At 40.2% G+C, this 21,697-nt stretch overlaps 1 protein-coding gene across 10 annotated transcripts in view; it reads right to left on the minus strand.

The window, feature by feature from the left end:
- Window positions 1-21,697, minus strand: part of PTPRK (protein tyrosine phosphatase receptor type K) — a 546,973-nt gene that overhangs the window by 246,162 nt on the left and 279,114 nt on the right. For all 10 annotated transcript variants that reach the window (XM_072833647.1, XM_072833628.1, XM_072833588.1 and 7 more), the window contains exon 6: window positions 4,132-4,306. In XM_072833647.1, coding sequence (XP_072689748.1) covers window positions 4,132-4,306 — 175 coding nt within the window. The remainder of the gene's footprint in view (window positions 1-4,131; window positions 4,307-21,697) is intronic.

Here is a 21,697-nt window from a genome sequence, read left to right on the forward strand (position 1 = left end):
CTACCCTTCAGTTTTGTAGAAACATGGAGCAGAAACATCTGCTCTTCATCTCATCTCTGTAAAAACTTTTTGTCAATGAAGATGGGCTTCCACAGGCTGAAGACATTATCATTACTCAAAATGGTCTGGAAGCGATGCTAACGTCATGACAAAGTAAAGTCTGTTCCGGCATACTTTTTATTTTTTATTTTTTTTATTTTTTGTCTTCTGGCTGTGGGAACGCAGAGATCAATACTCTCCAACACAAGAATTTTGCAGTGAAATTTTTATTTGTAACAAACAGAAGCGAAAGGCCCTTAAGCCTGCCCTGTCACTTTCAGTTTAGGAGAAAATGCACTAATAAACTCTTCCCCTTGGGTCATTTTTGACAACAGGCAATACTATGCCAGCTCTTATTAAAGACTATTCATGTCACTGCCCCAAAAATTTCCTTTAAAATTACCATCTTTTGTATCAAAGTAACAGGATGTCAGCTTTAAAAGTGCCAATGAGAGACAGGACCTGTCACCACGGTTGATTCTCAGCACTATTTTAGCACCGGGATCGCTGATCTCAAAGGGCGGGTTTTTTTGGTTAACAATATTTCTTTGGTGGTTTATCTAGACAAACAAGAAAATGCATTGCTTCATATTCGCTTTCAAATAAAACAACGAGCAAAATATCACCTCTAAGTATTAGAGATGTAACCACCTACCTAAAATATGTTGAAAAGAAAAGAAAGCCCCCAAAATTATCAAAGTATGTTTCTAAAAGGTTACTGGACTCCGGATAGCAAAACTGAAAGCACCACTGTATTTCAAACCCACAGGTATCACAGAAAACCCGAAATAAAATGTAGGTTAAACGGCCAAACTTTGGAAAAGAAAAAAAGTCAAACTTTTCTATGAAACCCAAAGATTCCCACTTGTCAATCTTCCTGAACTATGCATTGCACAAGTAATGCTCCTAGAGCAGCCTTCACGCATTTGTCTCCAGGAAAAGTAAACCACGCGTTGATAAAGTGATAAAATCTACTTTTTGATTCAGATAAACAAGAGAGATCTTGTAACACCAAAATAAATCTCTTCTTTGAAAACACACACACATAAGACAACTATCCAAGAAAAGGAAATGGAACTTTAAAAGGGAGCACCCGGATAAAAAGTTCAACTGTGCTTCCTATAAAGTGCTGAATACACTACAAGACCACTGCCTCAGAAAGGGGTGTGCAGGTGTATAGAGACGCACACGTATACACACCTGTCTGCATACATGCGCGCACATACGAGTAACCGCGAGGTGGTCAAGTGCGCTCTGCACCATTAAAGGCCACCAGCCCCTGCAGGGCTGCCATCAAATGCACAGAAGAGCACCCTTCGGGATTGGCGAGCCCCAAAACTCAAGAGCACCCCCAACATCCTGCCCCCATAGCCTAGTAACCACTGGGAGCACCACCCCGGGACCCTCAGGCCTTCCACCGTGGGCTCAGGTGAGAAAGAGGCTACAGCAGGCTCAAGAGAGACAGGTAGACCAGCATCTCACACGTAACAATTGTCTCCCGTGTCCCTTGCCTCATCGCTGATCACCAAGATACTATCCTGTTTTCCTATTACTCAATTATCTGCGACTGTGATTTCATGAAGTTGAGCAGATGAGAGGAGCAGACTCTAGAGACACAAGAGAAGTCTTATTTAATACAGAGTCAGACCCAATCTACAAAGATTGACTTCTAAAAAAAAAAAAAATGATCTCTCAAGACAGAAGCCTGACAAAGGCCGGTAGCATTGTTTAATCTCGAGAACGTGAGATAAAGCTGGGGTGGACAAGGAGGAGCCCAGCATCAGGACTCAAGCAACACAGGGTTAAGTTCTGGCTCAGTCAATTATGAGATTTTTGTGGCTCTGGGCAATTACCAAATAGTCTGAATTTCAATTTTCCTCTCTCTAAAGCATTAAAGGTTAAAGTATTAAAAATCAAGTAAATCTTAAAATGAAATAATGTGTGCAAAAGACACTGGATGTCAAGCATTTAAAATAGATTAACTTGAAGATGGATAGATCGTATGTTCTCCTTCCAACCTCCGGGCCCTGACACGTGCCTTGGTCTCTGCGCGGCACGTCTGCTGGCACCCGGACCTCTCGTTCCTGCCCCCACATCCACATCCCTCACCTGGACAACCTTTCTCAACCTTCAGATCCTCTCTCAAAGAAAACTCACTCGTGAAGACCTTCCTGGATGTGTCGGATAAATCTCAGTTCAGGTTAGACCTTCTTGTTAGGATCTCCTAAACTCCTACCTACCTATCTATCTACCTCCCTATCATCTATCTATCTATCTATCTATCTATCTATCTATCTATCTATCTACCTACCTACCTACCTAGCTACCTATCTATCTACCTATCTATCATCTATCTACCTACCTATCTACCTACCTATCATCTATCTATCTATCTATCTATCTATCTATCTATCTATCTACCTACCTACCTACCTATCTACCTATCTATCATCTATCTACCTGTCTGTCTGTCTATCTATCTATCTACCTATTTGAGAGAGAGAGATAGAGAGAGAGAAAATGAGCACAAGCACGGGGACAGGCAGGCGGAGAAGCAGATCCCCACTGAGCAGGGAGCCGGATGTGGGGCTTGATGTCAGGACCCCGGGGTCATGACCTGAGCTGAAGGCAGACACTTGAGTGACTGAGCCCCTCAGGCGCCCCAGGATCTCCTAAACAACTTAAGGAGATCTTGGTAGTTTATACTTATTTACATCTGTGTCACCATTGCTTGCTGCTGACTTGTTGAGTCTACTTAACAGAGCTGTATTCCTCTAGATTTTCACACAGATAAGCGATCCCTCACGTCTGAGGGTTCCGTTCCACAGCCACCGGACCACCGTCACTAAGATTTTAATCGTCATCTTTTTTGAGTGTTTATTTTTCTTCGTAACACATACCATAATTTGCTGCTACATTTTCAGTAGTCTTCCACATGGTGTGCCTAACACCCCTCAGGGCTGAGCTCTACATGGTCGGGGGCTCTGCATTTTATTTACAATTTTATCTCCACAATCTGGAACAGTGTGTATATTCCATAATATCAGGAACCCAGTAACTTCTGAATGAAGTTAATACACATTGTGCACTCAGGCTTGTTTCCCAATATTCATCGCAGATATATACTGATACGTGATAACCCCTCATAATTCCTCCGGCAACTCTAGTGTGCAGAAATGTCAATGAGGCGGGTGCCTGGGCGGCTCAGTCAGTCAGGCGTCTGCCTTTGGCTCAGGTCATGACCTCAAGGTCCTGGGATCGAGTCCCACATCAGGCTCCCTGCTCCACAAGGAGTCTGCTTCCCCCGCCCCCTCTGCTTGTGTGCTCTCGCTCGCTCGCTATCTCTATCTCTCTCTCAAATAAATAAAATATTTAAAAAAAAAGAATATTAATGAGGACCACTTAGCAAGTCTAACTTTCTAAGATCCTCGAGGGGGTCATAGTTGGTGAACTTCACATCCACCACCACTGGGTTTTGATTCTGTTAAAATTTACGGATCTACATGGGGATAGAAACTCTGACCTTGTCATGGCTACAGTGCTTTGAAGAAAAACACTGTACCTGTGGAACTATTTTAAACAAGAAAAGCAAGCCTAAATTAACATGAAAACTAGACGGCAGCAATATGGAATAAGGGTGTTTTTTAAAAATATTTTTATTTATTTATTCATGAGAGACACAGAGAGAGAGAGGCAGAGACACAGGCAGAGGGAGATGCAGGCTCCCTGCAGGGAGCCCGATGTGGGACTTGATCCTGGGACCCCGGGGTCACGCCGTGAGCCAAAGGCAGACGCTCAACCACTGAGCCACCCAGGTGTCCCAAGGAATAAAGGTGTTTTGCATGGTTCACCTTATTAGAGCTTTTTAAAATAGATCCATTCTATGGGAAACACTTGTTAAAACCTTGTTCGACAGATAATACAACGGTCTTACTTTACCTGAAGACATCAGCAGAACTTTTATATAATTTTTTTAGTGACTTGAGATGAAGAGCAACAGGTTCAAAAATCAGTCAAAATATCTACAAGGCTGCTTTTGTTCTAACGAAGCCAAGCAATTTCATGAAGTGAAAGCAAAGCAACCAACCTTACCTCTTACAATAAGTTGAGCGAAATTGGACACCCCGGAACCTCGTTCTGACTGAGTTACACAGCGATACAGATCCTGGTCAGTTTTTGTCACTTCCTGCAATCTAAAGGAAGCAGCAAATCTTCTGTGATTGATGTTCTTAGTCTGGGCTACTGGGATATCTTCTCCATTTCGTCTCTGCAAGCAGAAACCAATCTTTAAGAAACAGGTTCTTAACATTTCCATAAATCTAAAGCATCTTAGCAACCGATTTCTGTGATAAACTATTCTTGTTCCTAAATTAGGAGGAAAACGTCTAGGTAGCCCCACAAATTTTTACCACTATCATTCAACCCCCCAAAAGCATGGAAATAAACTTTGGTATCCGTTAGGGGCATAGCACTGGCATTATAGCTTACTACTATTTTCCACGAAATTGTTATTAGATCAGAATATATAAATTAACAGAACAGTTAATGGCCCCTTGGCATATGATTCACTGCCCCCCTCCTCCTTGAGTATACGCAGGGGGACTTCTTTTAGCCCTTATTCTATACTGCATGTGCTATGTAATAGGTTTGTCCCCATGGGAAGACCAAGAGGATGCCCAATGCAACTTAGTATTCGAAATGTGTAGCATATGATCTGCCACAGAATGACAATAAAATACTGATGAATAATTTAGAGTCAAACCAAAATCTGTACTCTGCAAACTTTATCTCTTTGGCACTAATGACAGCCAATTTATACCATTTAAGAAAAGTAATCAAAAGAACCTAAATGCTAATAGCATATCTGTCAACTTACAAAATGAAATACTGAAAAGCATATTTATGATATCAGGGTACCTCACACAAGACAGTAAGTGTAAGCTATAAAGGAGATGGTTGAAAAAGTCAACTATAATAAAATTTATAACTTCTGTACGTTGAAAGACATCATAAATAAAGTGGGGGAAAAAAACCCCACGAACTGTGATAAGATATTTGTCATGGAAATAATCCATCAAAAGATAAATAGCCAGGTTATGTAAAGATCTTCTACAGTTCAATAAGAAAAAAGACAAACAACCCTATCAAAAAGTGGACAGGCTATAAAAAGAGAAAATGTGTTTGTCTAATAACCAAGAAAAGAGATCCTCAACCTAAATTTTAAAATGTCCATATGTCAAAGACAGCACAAAGGGCAAAGAAAAGTTGTAATGATGAGAAAGAACGGGTCACGAGCCTCAACCTCATCTCTTGTTGGTGAAATGCTAAATATCCCTGGTGTCCTTTCATACGACTTAAAACATGAATTCCTATTATTAGATGTGGAAAACAAAACCCCTAAAATTATTAATGGATGTTCAAAATATTAGACTCATTTTAGAAGATAATTTGCTACTATCTAGTAAATTTGAAGACGGAAATTCCTTAGCACACAGCGGTCCCACTTCTGCATTTTGACATTTGAATCACTTTTGCACATGTGATCAAGGAGATACGCACAAGAATGTTGAACTCAGAACCACTGCAATATGGGAACAGTTCAATATGGGAAAGATCCAAATTTTCCTGAATAGTGGATAAGTCTTCTTTTTTTTTTAATTTTTTTTTTTATGATAGTCACAGAGAGAGAGAGAGAGAGGCAGAGACATAGGCAGAGGGAAAAGAAGGCTCCATGTACCAGGAGCCTGATGTGGGATTTGATCCCGGGTCTCCAGGATCACACCCTAGGCCAAAGGCAGGCGCCAAACCGCTGCGCCACCCAGGGATCCCTGAATAGTGGATAAGTCACCTGAGATTTATCCATTCAATAAAATACAACGTAGAAGTTTATGCAAACTAAAACCGCAGTGTGCTGGCAAAATGCTGAAGAGCTAGCTCTTAACCAAAAATAATAAACTGTTGATTTGTATCATGGCTCATTTTCTGTGGTGTAAATACTCCCACTGTGGCCACTTTCAAATTACCTGTGTAATATCATTTGACTCCTAAAATTACTGAAAATCAGCAATAGCAATCCCAACCAGCTCCACTATTCCTCTGGTGTGAAATACACATATACATGTTTAAACCCCAGATAAAATTCCTTAACAAAAATTAATACATGAAATAAAAATGCAAAATGTCAACTTCTTTTAAATTTGAGTGGTGGGTACATTAGTGGTCATCTTACTGTTTTCCATAACTTTTTCATGGCTGAAATACATTTTTTAGAAGAGTAAATAATAAAAGGATCATTCTATTACTTTCGTAATAAAGTTTTAAATCCTAAAACCCACCTCTCCACATCTGAAACGATGCATTTGTGCATACTATGTGGTATATATGTGCGTATGCCTATGCATACACACACACATTTACCTAAGGACCCAAAGTTCCAACTACAATTTTACCGTAGTTTATTCATTCAGCTTATTGTTAATTCTTTCCTTACCCACCTATCCCATGATTTCTGCACTAAGATCTCTGATCATTCTCCTGGATAATAGTGAAGAGAAAACACAGCTTATATTCAGAAGCCCTAAGATATAAATCCATAAAAACAAGTCTAGATTCTCTTTCCCTCTCTTTCAAACCACACAAACAAAGCCCTTTACATATGCACCTTTCTGGCTGCCCTTTTTTCAATTACTACATCCTTTGATAAGGTCTTTCTAACCAGAAGGCACTCTATACCTGCAAGTACTCTCACTTCCTCTTCCTCTAACTTATCCCTCCAGTGGTGCCCTCAACCTTTGGCCACCTTCCTCTCTGCCATTTATATTTCTCAGCTCTTCAAGACCAGCCAAGTCCGGTGGCCACCCTACCTTCTGAATTACCTTGTGCATGCACACACACCCCCATGTCTTTTAATGCCGTGCCTTTCAAAAGCCCATCTTCTTCTGGGAAGAGATTCTAAGTACCCTCAGTGTTTCCATCTCAATCATCATTATTTCATCTTTCCACCTTAATTGCCATTCATCTCATGATACTATTTTCCTCCAAACTTTTCTTCTATGGCCTTACTCTCCTTCAGGGAAGGCCACCATTAACCAGTCCATCCCTTGGGGACCACTCCACCACAATCCCACTCACCTACATCTCATCTTCGGGAATTCTGAGCATGCCCAAGTATCATTCTCATCACAGTTATCTACCGGGCAAAAATGTCCTCTCCACCATAGTCCTGTGAATATTATCATGATCCCAAAACTCACGCTGGCCTCAGTGATGCCCAACAGCCTCTTTTACTATCATAGAACAACCAAGTTCCCCTGCTACGACAGTTCCCTCTAGAACGACAACGGACCATGTGGTTCTCCCATTCCTTCAATCCTCTGCATTTTCAATGAGACCTTACTTGATCCTTTACTTTGCAACCAGACATCAAAGCCTCAATGACTGGCTTTTCTATCTTGAATTTCTTCTAATATATTATTTTTCTCTATATATGTCTAGGCCTAGATCTAGATAGATATAGATACATACTTTTTTCCCCCTCTTTGTATACTGAAATCACCCTAAAGATAGGTTTTCTAGTCTTATTTGTATGTATATACATATATATTTTTTCTTCCATGCCATCACATATATTATCCTTTTTTAATAAGTGCTCAAGTTCTTGGTTAAAATGAATTAAATTCACTGATGTTTTCAGAGACAGGGATCACGTAAGCCTTCCTTAGGCTTTTATAAATTATTTTAACAAAAATATACTAACCATTAATTAAAATAATAATAAAGAGAAACTACATAAATATAGAACCTCAAAAGCATCTGGAGATCATTTATGCCAAGCTATTTCTGAACAATAACTTAACTTTGAGACATTTAGGGGCCTGCTTAAGATGATTCAGGAGTACACAAAGCCGATTATGTTACATTATGTTTATATTTGTGTTTATTAATATGTTAATATAACTGTAAAATATATGAGCTTATATAGGATATACATTATTTATATAATTAAAGGGCACAGTAGCTATACATGGTATTCATTTTTTGAAATAACAACCACCACTCATCATACCGTTATACCTTCATAATACTTAGGCTTATCTTCAATAACATTTAATAAGTGCCTCCATGTGCCAGATGGTATATAGGCTATTATCTTGGTTCTATTGCTGCTATCTCAAAAAAAACCTATATGATAATTATTCCCATTTAAAAATCATAAAATCAGGATTCAGAAAGATTAGAAATGTGATATGTAGCCTGTTAGTAGGATTAAAACTCAAAACCAGGCTTAATGACACAAAATCCAGCAGTATTTCCTTTAACCTAAACCAAAGCTGCTTTTATTCACTTATATTATAGGCCTAGTCCAATGAATTGATTGTTTATTGTAAAGCCTTGATTAATGCATTGTACCAATGAGAAATATAATCTACTATACTAGGCATTGCATTATTTACTCAGCTTCCAGTAATGCATTACAGTTAAAAGTAGCAAATGATGACATGTACTTTTGAGAAGTCAAAAATAATGATAACTTTTCTTTTATAATCCAAAATAATAGACCTTTGCCTGACTACAAACTATCAATTTAGCAGAATGGGCAGTGCTATGAAGGAAGAAAAAAAGAATGTCAAATTTCTCCCTTATGCAGCCGTGTTTGCATATAGTTTTCTGCTTTTATGTTATTCAGTTCCAGGCTCTTTAGCTTGCTTTAAAGTTTTTTTATATGATTTCTTCATTTTAAGTATCCCCAACTCTGAGAAATGAACCACAAAATTATATGATCCAAGGATTATGACCTAACACGTTGCCTTTTTCTCTCCCCGACTTCCCATATCCTCATAATGCTTTCTTATTTGCTAGGTCTCCAGTACAGGTTGCTGAGACTTGTCACTTACCAAATAAGCCTGGGCAAGTCATGACATTCCCTAGTATTATTACCTCTCTCTTTAAGTAAGCTTCCTCATGCAGGCCATAGGCAGTGTTTATCTGACAAGTTCAGTTCCTGGCTTAAAGTAGTGTAGTGATAATATTGGTTAATTCTCAACATCTATAATAGCCAAACCTATATTAGTCAAACCTCTTATACTCAAAGTATGCTCTACAGACCAGCAGCATCAGAATTACCTGTCAAACTGTTACAAATACTAAGTCTAGAGATCACTCTCAACCTACTGAATCAAAATCCACATTTTCACAAGATCCCTAGGTTAATGGGTCAAGACATTACAGCTTGAGACACACTGGTAGAAAGCAATCATGGAGATTCTATTCCTAATAATAGTGAAAGTGTTAAAAATGGGTATGTACCCTGATTCTGGCCAATGAGATTCGACAGAAACAGGCCAATTCACTTCTAGAAAGGTTATCACGTCTCAAGAGAAGACACAGTGGGTCCTCTTTCCTTTTTCTCCATGTTATGACTAAAACTACAAGAGCGGACTGGTCAATGTGAGAGAAAAGGTGACACACTGAGGATGGCACATTGAGGAGAAAGACAGAATCAAGTTCTTGATCAAGTGTCTGAAATGGTATCAACCACTGCTAGACCCCCTTTGCTCTTTCTGGACTTCCTGTTAAGGGACACAATACACTTGGTTTTATACCACTTTCGGCTTGAACTCCTAAAGTTAAAAATATGACACAGTTTCTCTCAGCTTTTCTTTTCAAAGCTTGAGAAACAGAATTAATCCAATTTAATTTAAAATTAAATAATGTAGCTCTTCGAATACTTGCAGGGATTATTTCACTCTGTTGACTTGAAGAAAAAATTAAATTAAATTTATCATTTTATTTATTTTTCACTGCCTTTAGTGGGCACATGATGATATATGATCCCTCCATCCTCTTAGAGCCAGAGAAACTGTTAAGAGGGAAACTGTTTCCCTACATTTGGTATTTAGGTTCCTGTTGAATACATTAAGAGGACTAAGAGGATGGCATATGATTTGTCAGTACTTGCCCTTTTGTCCAGAACTAAACTCAAAGTAAATTTGCACGATATAATTAACTAAGGTTGAAGTGAGTCATACAACAATCCAGTCAAATTAATCCCAAGGAACTGAGGGTTCCTTACCAGGACTTGTCTACTATATGAATGCTTTTTTCTTTCTCATGAATTATTATTGTTGTTATTATTATTATTATTAAACAGTTAAACCAAGAATTTTAGAAACACAAAAGATTTTAATGACAAAATTAAAGGCTTAGAAATTTAGACATTTCTAAAATTAGAAACATTACTGCTTTGAGATAAACTTATTTATGTCCATTAGAAATTATTATATTTATTTCAACAGATTAAGCATTTAATAGAAACATAGTGTTCTAGGAAAATTACACTAAAATGACAATACTAAGTTGGCCAACATATTTGCCATTTGGCAATGAAAGGACTGAAGAAGGTGAATGGTACTTGACACAGGAAAAAAAGGTGGCAAATATAATTCTAACTTTAAAATGCAGGGTAAAAATGTACTGGGAATAACAAACTACTAGACTCAATCATTAACCAAGTGTAACAAAATGTAAATTCAGCTACTAAATAAGAAAAAAACATTTTAATCTACGAAGCACAGGTGTCTTTGCAGCCTTGTGGTATGAGGAGCAACATACAGGGAGCATGAGTAAATGGACTGAACCATGCCTGATGGAAGATGACCCCTAGGTTCCAGTCCTGAAACAATCATTTATTATCTTCACAATTCTCATTATATCTCACATCTCCACTTTTAATCTAAAATTGGGGGGGGGGGAGCGGGTATTTATTTGTACCTGCTATGCAACACACATGGTGAAAATATTAATGAGATAATTGTACAAAAGTTCTCTTTGCAAATCCTAATAATAGCAATATGATAAAGAAAATAATCAAAACAATATATAGGTACATAACACATTTAATAACTGTGATGGTCTTTTGATCATTCAACTTGTCTAGGCTACACACAGTCCCAAGTTATTCAAACTAGGTGTCCCGGCAAAGGGATTTTGGAGATAGAATTGAAGTCTATAACCGAACTGACACTAAGTCAAGGAGATTATCCTAGATAATCTGGGTGGACTTGATTCAATTTGTTGAAATGTTTTAAAAGCAGAGCTGAGGCTTCCCTAAAGTTGAAGAAATTCCACCAGTAAGCAGCAACTTGAGTTTGTGCCTGAATATCCCTCCCAAGGGTTTGACCTGCTAACTTCAGACTTGCCTCACCAGCCCCACAGTCACATGAACCAATTCCTTGTAATGAATCCTTTTCGGATTAAGAAAAAAAAAAAAGAAAAACATATGTGTGTGTGTAGACACACATAGGCATACGCGTTTAATGTCTGAACACTGACTGATACAGATGGCTTTGTTACCAGAAATGCTTCTGGAAGACAGATTTTTTTTTTTAAGGATGTGTTTTCTGATCTGGTTTGGTTCTGGATTTCCTAGAACTGGCTCTCTAGACCTGATTAGATTTAGAGGCAATAATAATCCAGGGCATGATGTAATAAAGAGATGCAAAATATTACTGTGAGATATCCCTAATCAAATATGTATAGAAGGTAAAGTTCTGGGTGACCAGGTATTTGTGACCTTAAAATATTTTAGACAAACTAAAGAATATAAAGAATGGAATTAGCTGGTTGCCTCAAACTACACCAGAGAAAATGGAGAATATAAAGCTTGTGAGTTTACAATTATAAAACTATACCATTCATATTAAGAGGGAAGTCGAGTAGAGCAAAGAGACCAAAACAATTAAACTATTACATTTGAGGGATTCCAGCAACTTGGTGGCAGTGGGATGACTTTTCACTCTTCCTGAATCTGCCACATAAAAAACAGAAGAAACAACAAGGGAAGGTAAGGGGGGGAAAAGGTCCAGACAAAGTAGAGATGAGAACAAAATCAAGAAATCCCAGAAAAGCAAGACATAACTCACAGAAACAAAAGAGGTGATTCTTGAAATCGGGGAAGTTTTCCTTAACTCCACATCTCATTTTTAAGTTTCAAGACAACACAACTCACATAAAAATGAACAACTTAAAAGTATCAAGGTCAAATCCAACATAAAATTATTGTAAGTCTAAAATAGAAAAGGAGCAGAGTACAAATCCCAGAGTCCCTGAAAGTCAGGAAAATATGCCCACAAAACATCAAAACTGAAACCTAATATTTCAAGCCATGCTACAACACATTAAGAAAATGACTCATGACATGAAAGAATAATATAAACTAATATTATTAAACTCATAAATAAGATGACAGAACTCAAAAAATTAGAAATGAAAGAAAAAAAGTAATATTAGAAATCTGATTGATCAGAGGAAATAAAATCAACAGGTGATGTCTTAAGCAAAATAGAATGTGGGGGAAAAAGGGGCTTTATTTAAAATGAGAATAAAAAGGATTTCAGAGAAAGCGACTATTAATGATGGAATGCAAAGAAGCTCAGATACAGAGATAACACAAGTCCATACAGAAGTAAGGAAACAAAACAATACAAAGTACGAAAGTCATAATTAAGAGCATTTTCTAAAAATTGAAAAAGAAGGTTTTGTAAATACATATTGGAAGAACATACCCCATACCTGAGAACAGTAGCCTAGAATGATACAGTGATACATATTCTGGTAAAATTAGAATCTTTAAAAAAAAAAAAAACAGGAAAAAATCCTTTGAATATCTAGAAAAAGCAGATAAATGAATTAAAGGAAACAAATATTATCAGGCTTTGATAGCAAGGCTTTATGCCAGAATGAAATGAAGTAACATACTAAAGTTACTCAAGGAAAGAAAATGTGAACAAAGGATTTTATATCCTGCAAAACTGACTTAAGAATCAAGGGCACAGGGACCCCTGGGTGGCTCAGTCGGTTAACCATCTAACTCTTGATTTCAACTCAGGTCATGATCTCAGGGTCGTGAGATCGAGCCCCGTATCCAGCTCACACTCAGCACGGAGTCGGCTTGGGGTTCTGGCCCTCTCCCTCCACCCCTCCCCCTGCTCACGGTCGCACACATGCACTCTCTCTCTTTCTCAAATAATTAAATAAAATCTTAAAAATGAAAAGAATCGAGGGCACACAAAAAACTAATCAAAGGCACATATAAACTGTTATCAACGTCCCAGAACTCAGGGAATATTAGTTCCATGGGCTAATCCTGAACCTACTAGAAAGTAGGCTAATCCTACTAGAAAATGACCTTCAACCAACTAATGTTACTGGGAAGACATGAGGTACAGGCTGATGGTGATCATTAAAAACACAGTTGCCTGTGGAACTAAATAAACAGGGGCTGTACAAGAGACAGTATAGTGGCAATGGTTCTACGCTAGGAGTTAGATGGTACGAGGATCCAAAATGACATCAGAGTCTAAAAACGAGGAATTACAGAGTATTCTAATTCTCCCTTCCCCTGTGTCACTGAGAACCGAGAATAGTAGCAGGGAAAAAGAAGCCAAAGCTGACAAATCATAATAGAGAAAACATTAAGTGAAAATCTTTAGGCTTGAACTTGAAATATCAGTAAGAACTCATTCCTATTTTATCTTTAAAGACACATTCTACCTTAGTTCTGTTCACAGAAAAGGTCTAACAAAATGAGAATCCACATCACGGAATAAAATGTCTTTACTAAAACCAGACCAGGGCACTGGGTCTGGTGAGGAAAGCGTACAAAATGACAATGCAGCATCTCACAACATCAGACAGCAGGAAATTACCAAAAACGACTGACGTCACACCAGGAGAACTCTGGAGCCAGCTTGAAGAGGTTCTCACTGCCTAAAGATGGGGCCGTCTGAGTTTTAATAGTAGTAATAATAGTAAAAATTACAAAATATTGAAGTCAATTAAATAGGTTTAAGTCCATGAGTTCATAAAATAATAATAATAATAATAATAAAAGAAGAATCCATCACCTTCAGAGAATGATAATCAATCAACTCATTATATTGAAAGCCAATAACTAAAGCAAAGATGAGACCATTTATCCTCCCTTTCCTTAATGAAGTACGTCACTGGGTAGTGACAGGTAGATGAAAAGTATCTCTTCCTTAACTAAACTAATACAAATAAATAACAGAATTAGCATATTACAACTTGCAGCCTGCAGCAATTGATAGAGGCACGAAGCATCGATGGCTATGAATCCTTTTCGGATTAAAAAAAAAGAAAAACATGTGTGTGTGTAGACACACATAGGCATACGCGTTTAATGTCTGAACACTGACTGATACAGATGGCTTTGTTACCAGAAATGCTTCTGGAAGACAGATTTTTTTTTTTTTTTAAGGATGTGTTTTCTTACATATCTTTCACATCTTTCTTCCTTAAAAAAAAAAAAAAAAAAAAAAAAGGTAAGAAAGAGAGAGACATGGTGTGCCTCCTGTAACCATACCAGGCACCCCCTCCAATACTGCCAAAGGATCAAACTGGACTCTGGGTGTGGCTGCCAGTTTACAAACAAAATCGGAAGAGCGTGTTTAGGTGAAGAGGACCCTGGTACACCAACCCTAAAATGCAGACGAGAGCAAAACAACAAGTCAGGGGTCCGGGTTCCTCCTCAATAGACAAGCTGTGAAGAAAAGAAAGGGGCAGAGGACAAACCCACAGTTGAAAAGAGACTTTAAGACACTTTTAAGCATTAGGCAAGACTAATTTAGAGCATCTAGGAACGCTCATATAAGTGGAGAAAAAAAAAAAAAAAACTATGACCAAAACATACAAGGGCTAAAAGTTAAGAAGACCATTACTTGTAGAGGAAGCAAGCTGGCCCAGATGTGCGGGGACGATCCCTCGGGGGCCCCAGGGGTGGCGGGCGAAGGCCCTGCCTGTCCTGGGTGGGGTAAACTCCATTATAAAAATTCATTCAGCTTCAGTTCTTATTTGGGGGTGGTTTTCTGTGTTTTGTTTTATGATAAAATGGGCTTTATGAATATTAGATCTTTCTGGCAGATTGCTTTTCCTAAAGAAGAAACCCCGCCTGCTAGCGGAGCCCCGCGCTGTCAGCACGGGTGGCAGGAAGCCAGTGGGAAGCTGCGAAGTGCTCCATGTGACACGCTCAGAGGGCACCGGAGGGCAGCTGGGGGCACAGCAGAAGAGTGAGTTATTCTTGCACAGAAAAAAGCGGTAGATTGTTATTTATAGATGTCAATAGGAAGAAATCCTTGAGCTTCTATCACTGCCGGGCTTTTACAGTCCCACTCCAGGGATGGATGACAAAGCTAAAGTATTTCCCACACATTATTCATTTATAATCAATTATGTAATCTGCAGACAACAAACTCAAGAGTTTATAAATTATTGAAGAAGGAAAAGAATTCACACTATCTTCAAGGCATCGAACGCCTTGTGGTGGAGAGCCACAGAAAGCCATCCAAAACGACCCTGGGGGTATTTAACAATCCTAAAAATTAACTATGATTAAATGTTCTGATGCTCACCATTTATACACATACCCGCCCCAAATGCCACAGGTAACAGGCAAACATCACAATCCATGATACGCGGTTAATGATTTTGCTTCGAGACCCCAAGCCATGGTTCTTGGAATGAAGCCACGAAGGGAGGATATGATGCCCTGAACTCAAATAAACCAACGTCCTGAGGAAAAGCAGCAGCCTGACGAGGACCGACGAGTAGCTTAGCCACCGAACGGCCCATGGGCTCTCGAGGAGAACAGAAGTAACTGTACATCAGCATACAGACAGGGAAAAAGAGATCACCACTGCTTAAACTAAGAATAAACGGAGACAGTTAGAATTCAACAGCAGGCTAGTGTGCATCAGCTCACAAGAGATCAGGGAAGCGCAGCGTGCTTACCACCCCTCTTGGACAGAACTCCCTGAGCGCAGGCTGGAGGGAGACCCGAGGCTGAGGCACCAATGGTCTTCGCACAGATACCAGGACCACCCAGAGGTTGAATTTGGCCATAAACGTCGAACTGTCCTGGCAAACTTTTGCTAAAGCTCAAAAGAGCTCAAAAGAGCCAATATCTCCTACCATTGATTTCTATGTAGGATGACTTATATGAAATTATGAAAGTAAGAAAGAAAAATGGAAACAGGTGGGTCTCACAGACCAGTCAGTCCCAAGACAGACAATGAGAAAACAAACTCATGGACTGGCTCTAAAAAAATGACCTTTAAAAAAATAAAAAAATAAAAAAATAAAAAATAAAAAAATAACCTTTTGAGCAAATTTAGAAAGCGGTCTTGATCATTTCACTCACATCCTCCCCAATTCCGTCAACTGGTGCCACCAAAAGCTACTTTCTTCTTTCCTCTGCCCCTGTCCTTCACTACTCATGTATTTTTTTTTAAAGATTTTATTTATTTATTCATGAGAGACACACACAGAGAGAGAGAGAGAGAGAGAGGCAGCGACCCAGGCAGAGGGAGAAACGGGCTCCATGCAGGGAGCTCGATGCAGGACTCAATCCCAGGACCCGGGGGTCATGCCCTGGGCCAAAGGCAGGCACTAAATCTCTGAGCCACCCAGGGATCCCCGACTCATGTATTTTTCAATTCCTCCAGCACTGTCCAGTCCCAGGCCCTCCCCACTGGGTATCTCCACAGCTACCAGTAGGTCCTATCCATCTTGCGTCTTCATCATGGCCTACTCTCAACCCTGCCCCAAACCCCGTTTACCCCGACTTCGTATTGCAAACCTTCCACTTCAGCAGGATCCTCCTCCTGATGTTCCGCCCTTACCCCCCACACGGGCACTGACCTCCAGTGATAACCACGCTCACCCGGTCTTTGCTATTCAAGTCCTCTACGGCCTTTGAAGACCCAATCAAATCTTCCTTAAGGATTTCACCAAACATCCCAGTCTATGCAGCGCTCTCTCGACTCGGAAACAGTATAGTGCTTAGATTCTATATGGTTTTTTCTTACTCAGTTACAGGGGCACTTCTTGGGGCCAAAAGGATCTTAAAAAGCATTCAGCCTCATGCTAAACATCCCCCAGAGCTCCAGTGAGTGCTTATCCAGATTATGCTTGGATACTTCCACTAATTGTAGTTTTACCACCTCCTGGAATAGCTCATACTAGGTCTGAACAGCCCTACAATTACAACGTTCTCCCTTAATAATCAGCTTCTATCTCTCACCATATAGCTTCCAACCACTAGTTAGTATTGTACTTTAGAACCTATACAGAACAAATTAAATCTCTCTTGAATATTCCCAACCGTCTAAGATTGTAAGAAGCTCATCAAGCCCCCCACAAATCTCAAGGTAGATTCACACGGTGTCATTTGAGCCATTCTGACATCACATCTTCAACTTTATTCACTGGCCAAGTAATTACATGCCGCCTTTTGTTATTATTGTACTATTTTGGATACGTGTCAGCTGCTCTTAAGGCCAATGAGCTAGAAAATGTCAGGACTTTCACGAAGTCCAGACAGAAGGACAATTTTCAAAATCTCTCATTCCTTTTCTCTTCTCTTCTTTCTCTTCTCTTCTCTTCTCTTCTTTCTTTTTTTCTTTTCTTTTCATGGTACCCAATGTAAGCTAATCACATATTATGTGTTTAGCCAATTAGGTTTGAAGCTATTCCTCTCATATTAGTTTCCAATAAATTACCCACCATAAACTGCATCATTTTAGGCCTTGATCAATTTCCAAGAATTTTCCTTCATTATCATAAATGCAAAGTGACCAGATTTTTTTTTTCTTTCTCAAACGGGTCGTGTCAGGGATAGTAGAGTGTCTCGTGGAAATGAAATATGCCGCGAGCATCAAGGCACTTCATGTGACAGTATAATTAGGCCTGGAAAAATACCGCAGGCATGGATGCGTCAGAGGGAGCTCCGTGAGCAAGGACTGGGTGGCATTTGAAATTGTGTAGGGACATGTTTCAGCCGCTAAAATTTTTATACTTTCAAATTAACTCATCTTTTTAAAAAAAAACTCATGCTTCTGGTTTCTACCGCTCGCACGATGATATCCGCGTGCGGGACAGGAACAAGGCCGTGACATTCCCTGGCTACACACAACACGAGAAGCCCAGAAGCTTCGGGCCACCCATCTTCACTGGCCCTCAGCTGACAACAGCTGGTACCCTAACAGGTCAGCCTCTCTCGGGTTGTTTTTCGAGAGCAATCTGCATCGCAGTTTACTAATTTTACTCTCCAGTTATGACTCTCAATCCATCGCTTGAATGATCCATTGCTCCACGTGGAGCGACGTTGCCCGTGGCTGAGAAGGCCACCAGCACACAGGTCAGGAGGGCCACCTCCCTCTCCCCCCCGATGCCCGCCACCGAGGGGCACGGGCCGCACCTGCGCGGCCTGGCCCGGCTGCCGGGGCTGGAGGACGACTGCACGGGGCTGCCAGCCACTCATCCCACAGCCTCATTTCGGTTCACTGAGACCAACGGTGTCACCGATCTACCCACACGACTCCCCCCTTGCAGTGACCCCACTGTTGTGTTCTCCGGCCGGCCGATGACCCGTGCTGGCCACGCTGGCGAAGACGGATGGGATGGTTAGCAGGTCAGGCCCTACCCTGGACCCAAGGCCACAGCCTACGCCGGACAGCTGCCCCCCCCCGGGGGGGCTCCCTCTGCCTTCCCTGCAGGTGCTGGCTTCCGCGGGGCCTTCGCCAGGGGTGCAGCCCTCGGGTATAGCCCACCCCGTTCAGTTCCTTTATGGAACCGCAGGACTTACCCCTGATCCGGCAACGCAACACTCAGAGCCTGCTTCCCTGCATCTTCCAGCACGGACCAGTGACTCAAAATCACCCCGAGCCCCATCAAATAACCTCAAATGGACACGATGGACAAAATGCAAGGCGATGCCTCCAGGCTACCGCCATCTAAAGCTTAGCGGCACCGCCGGTCCCACACGCTCACTTTTCCTCATTCGTTATTGAGGGAAACTGAGTATACGGTGAACTGGATGCAGCTTAACTTCTAGTAGGTGTCTAGGCGCCCACATACCCAACGCCCCGATAGACGTATATGACACGGACCGTCCCGCAGAAAGATGACCTCCGCCCGCTGCCGGCCCGGCCTCATCACCCACAGGCACATACTGTTCTGGTGTCTATCGCCAGGAGTTAGCCTTGCTCCTTCTGCTTCTTACTGCGAAGCTAACCTCGCAGGATGCACGCTCTTCTCTATCTGTCCCCCTTCTGAAAACATTAAAATTGCCTGGATTTCTCCGTATCGGTGCGTGGATCAGTAGCCCACTCTTTGCTCCTGCTCAGTTCCACTCCACTGCTTGAATGAGCCATGCCCTGGGTACCCATCCTCCTGCGGATGGACCCCGGGGTCTTTACAGGCATTGGTTATTATGAACGAAGCTGTTATAAACATTCCTTACACAAGTACTTTGTGCACACGTGCCTTCATCTCTCTTGTGTAAACATTTAGGAGTGGAACTGTCGCGTCACGTTAGTTATTTCCTTAGATACTCACTCTTTTTGCCACCATCCCTTTAGTCTTCCTATCAGCAAGCACTGCGAGAAAAGGGCATGAGTAACACTTTTAACCTACAAAAATGTATAACCTAATTTTTCTTCTCCTGTGGGAAAATTACCTGACCCTTCTCAAAAATATAACCAGTTGTTTTTATCATTTTCTTTCAATATAAATTGTACATTAAAATTTCATTCGTGATCTTATATCCTATATGCTGTGTTTTACCATAGCTTTAAGTTATGATCCACAAATTCCCTACCACTGAGGGTTTCTCAGAAACACTAAATAGTATAGTTCTAAAACTTGTTGGAAGCACTGAAAAACATCTGTTCATGTGGGAAAAAAAAAAACCTGCAAATCGCAACCTGACAACAAATGTTGTGCTTATATCTGGAAAACACGCTACTTCATTGGGTTTTATGATCGAAAAGAAATTTGGAAATTCTCTACAAGCAACTAAAGTCTTTATTCTAAGTGCCTCTTCCAACATGCATGAACCTCATAACACACCATTTTAAGCTATGGTCCAGCAAACCTCATAATTTTACCATATAGCTAGCCTGTTGCCACTAAATAGAGTTCTAAAGACAGTCACCCATGTTGTTCTATGCATCAGTAGTTCCCTGAGCATGTACAAGGAGGTTAATTTGGGGAATGTATTTTGTCATTGTTTTCTAAATGTCTAGAACCAATGACCTAATTCTGAGACTCGGTAATCACATAATCTGAGATCTACAAGAAAGAACTCTCCTTAAAGATACATCCAGACCCCCCTATGATGTGTACCTTACGAATTATTCTAGATTAGCTCAGGTACCTCAAGCGTTAGTTTTTGTGAGGTCTGTTGTTTAATTTACCCAAAAATTCGTATGTCACTTTAAACAATAAAAAATATGGGCATTATCAATTGTAAGCTAGACACAATAAACAAGTGGAAAAATTTAGTTTTTAAATGTATTCCCATACACTAATTAATTAAATTAATTAATTTGTTTGTTTTAGAGAGAGAGAGAGAGATCAGGGGAGGAGCAGAGGGAGAGAATCCTCAAGCAGGCTCCCTGCTCAGCGCGGAGCCAGACACAGGCTCTACCTCAGGGCCCTGAGATGGTAGGTACCCTGAGGCAACACCAAGTTGGACACCTAACCAACTGAGCCACCCAGATATCCTTCCATACATAAATTATTTTAAACGTCCGATGCTATCAGGTATTAAGGTTAAAGCGGTTGTACTATATCATTTTTTTCCTTTAAAACATAAAGTTGGCTGTTCTTCTATTTTTTTTTTTGGTTTTGTACCCCATATTTAAACATTTATCAATTGACACTTAATACTGTATAATGTCAGTGATTTAGAAAACATAAAAAGTTAATCACCATTTCTTTTTTTTTTAAGATTTTATTTATTTATTCATGAGAGACACACACAGAGAGAGAGAGAGAGAGAGGGGCAGAGACACAGGCAGAGGGAAAAGCAGGCTCCATGCAGGGAGCCCGATGTGGGACTCGATCCCAGGACCCCAGGATCACGCCCTGGGCCAAAGGCAGGTGCTAAACCACTGAGCCACCCAGGGATCCCCTCAATTACCATTTCTTAATGACACCTACCATGGCAAGGATAACAGCTACTCCATTATCCCACTACTTCTGTGACAGGATGCAGTGACCTACCATTTTGAGTTGCTTCCAATACATTCTCAGTACTGTGAGCAGATAGTTTAAGCAGTTGTTCTCATAAAGATAGTTCATTTAAGGGATCATTTTTACCCATACAAGACCAGTAATATTCACATTCTTCCGTCAAACAAAAAAGGTAATGAAAGCCATGTCTCAGCCATCAAAAATAATGCAAAGACCTAGCTTAGCATCTACAGCTGGAAGGGATCTTAGCTTCTAGCCCCATCTCCTTTTCTAGATAAAGAACTTCTCTATAGAATAGAGTCAATAGTTCATGAATTCTCTAAGCCCACACGCTTAACTGGGTTGGAAGGGTTATAGGGTTCAAATTACGGTTAGAATTAACAGTTGGAAAAAAAATAAATTTAAAAAAAAAAAGAATTAACATTTGGGCCTCCTGATTTTTCGAAGTCATTCTGCACCAAGTAAACAGGATGTGACATCCATATTTATGGGTTGGCTTGAAGATTCATATGGAATCAAGATTCGTTCTGCTCTATTATACTTCTACTACTTTTAAAGATGGATTTTTAAAAAATCACTGGGCACAGTCTGATTCAATATATAT

This window comes from Canis lupus, chromosome 1 (genome assembly GCF_048164855.1).
Source record: "Canis lupus baileyi chromosome 1, mCanLup2.hap1, whole genome shotgun sequence".
Taxonomy (NCBI): domain Eukaryota; kingdom Metazoa; phylum Chordata; class Mammalia; order Carnivora; family Canidae; genus Canis; species Canis lupus.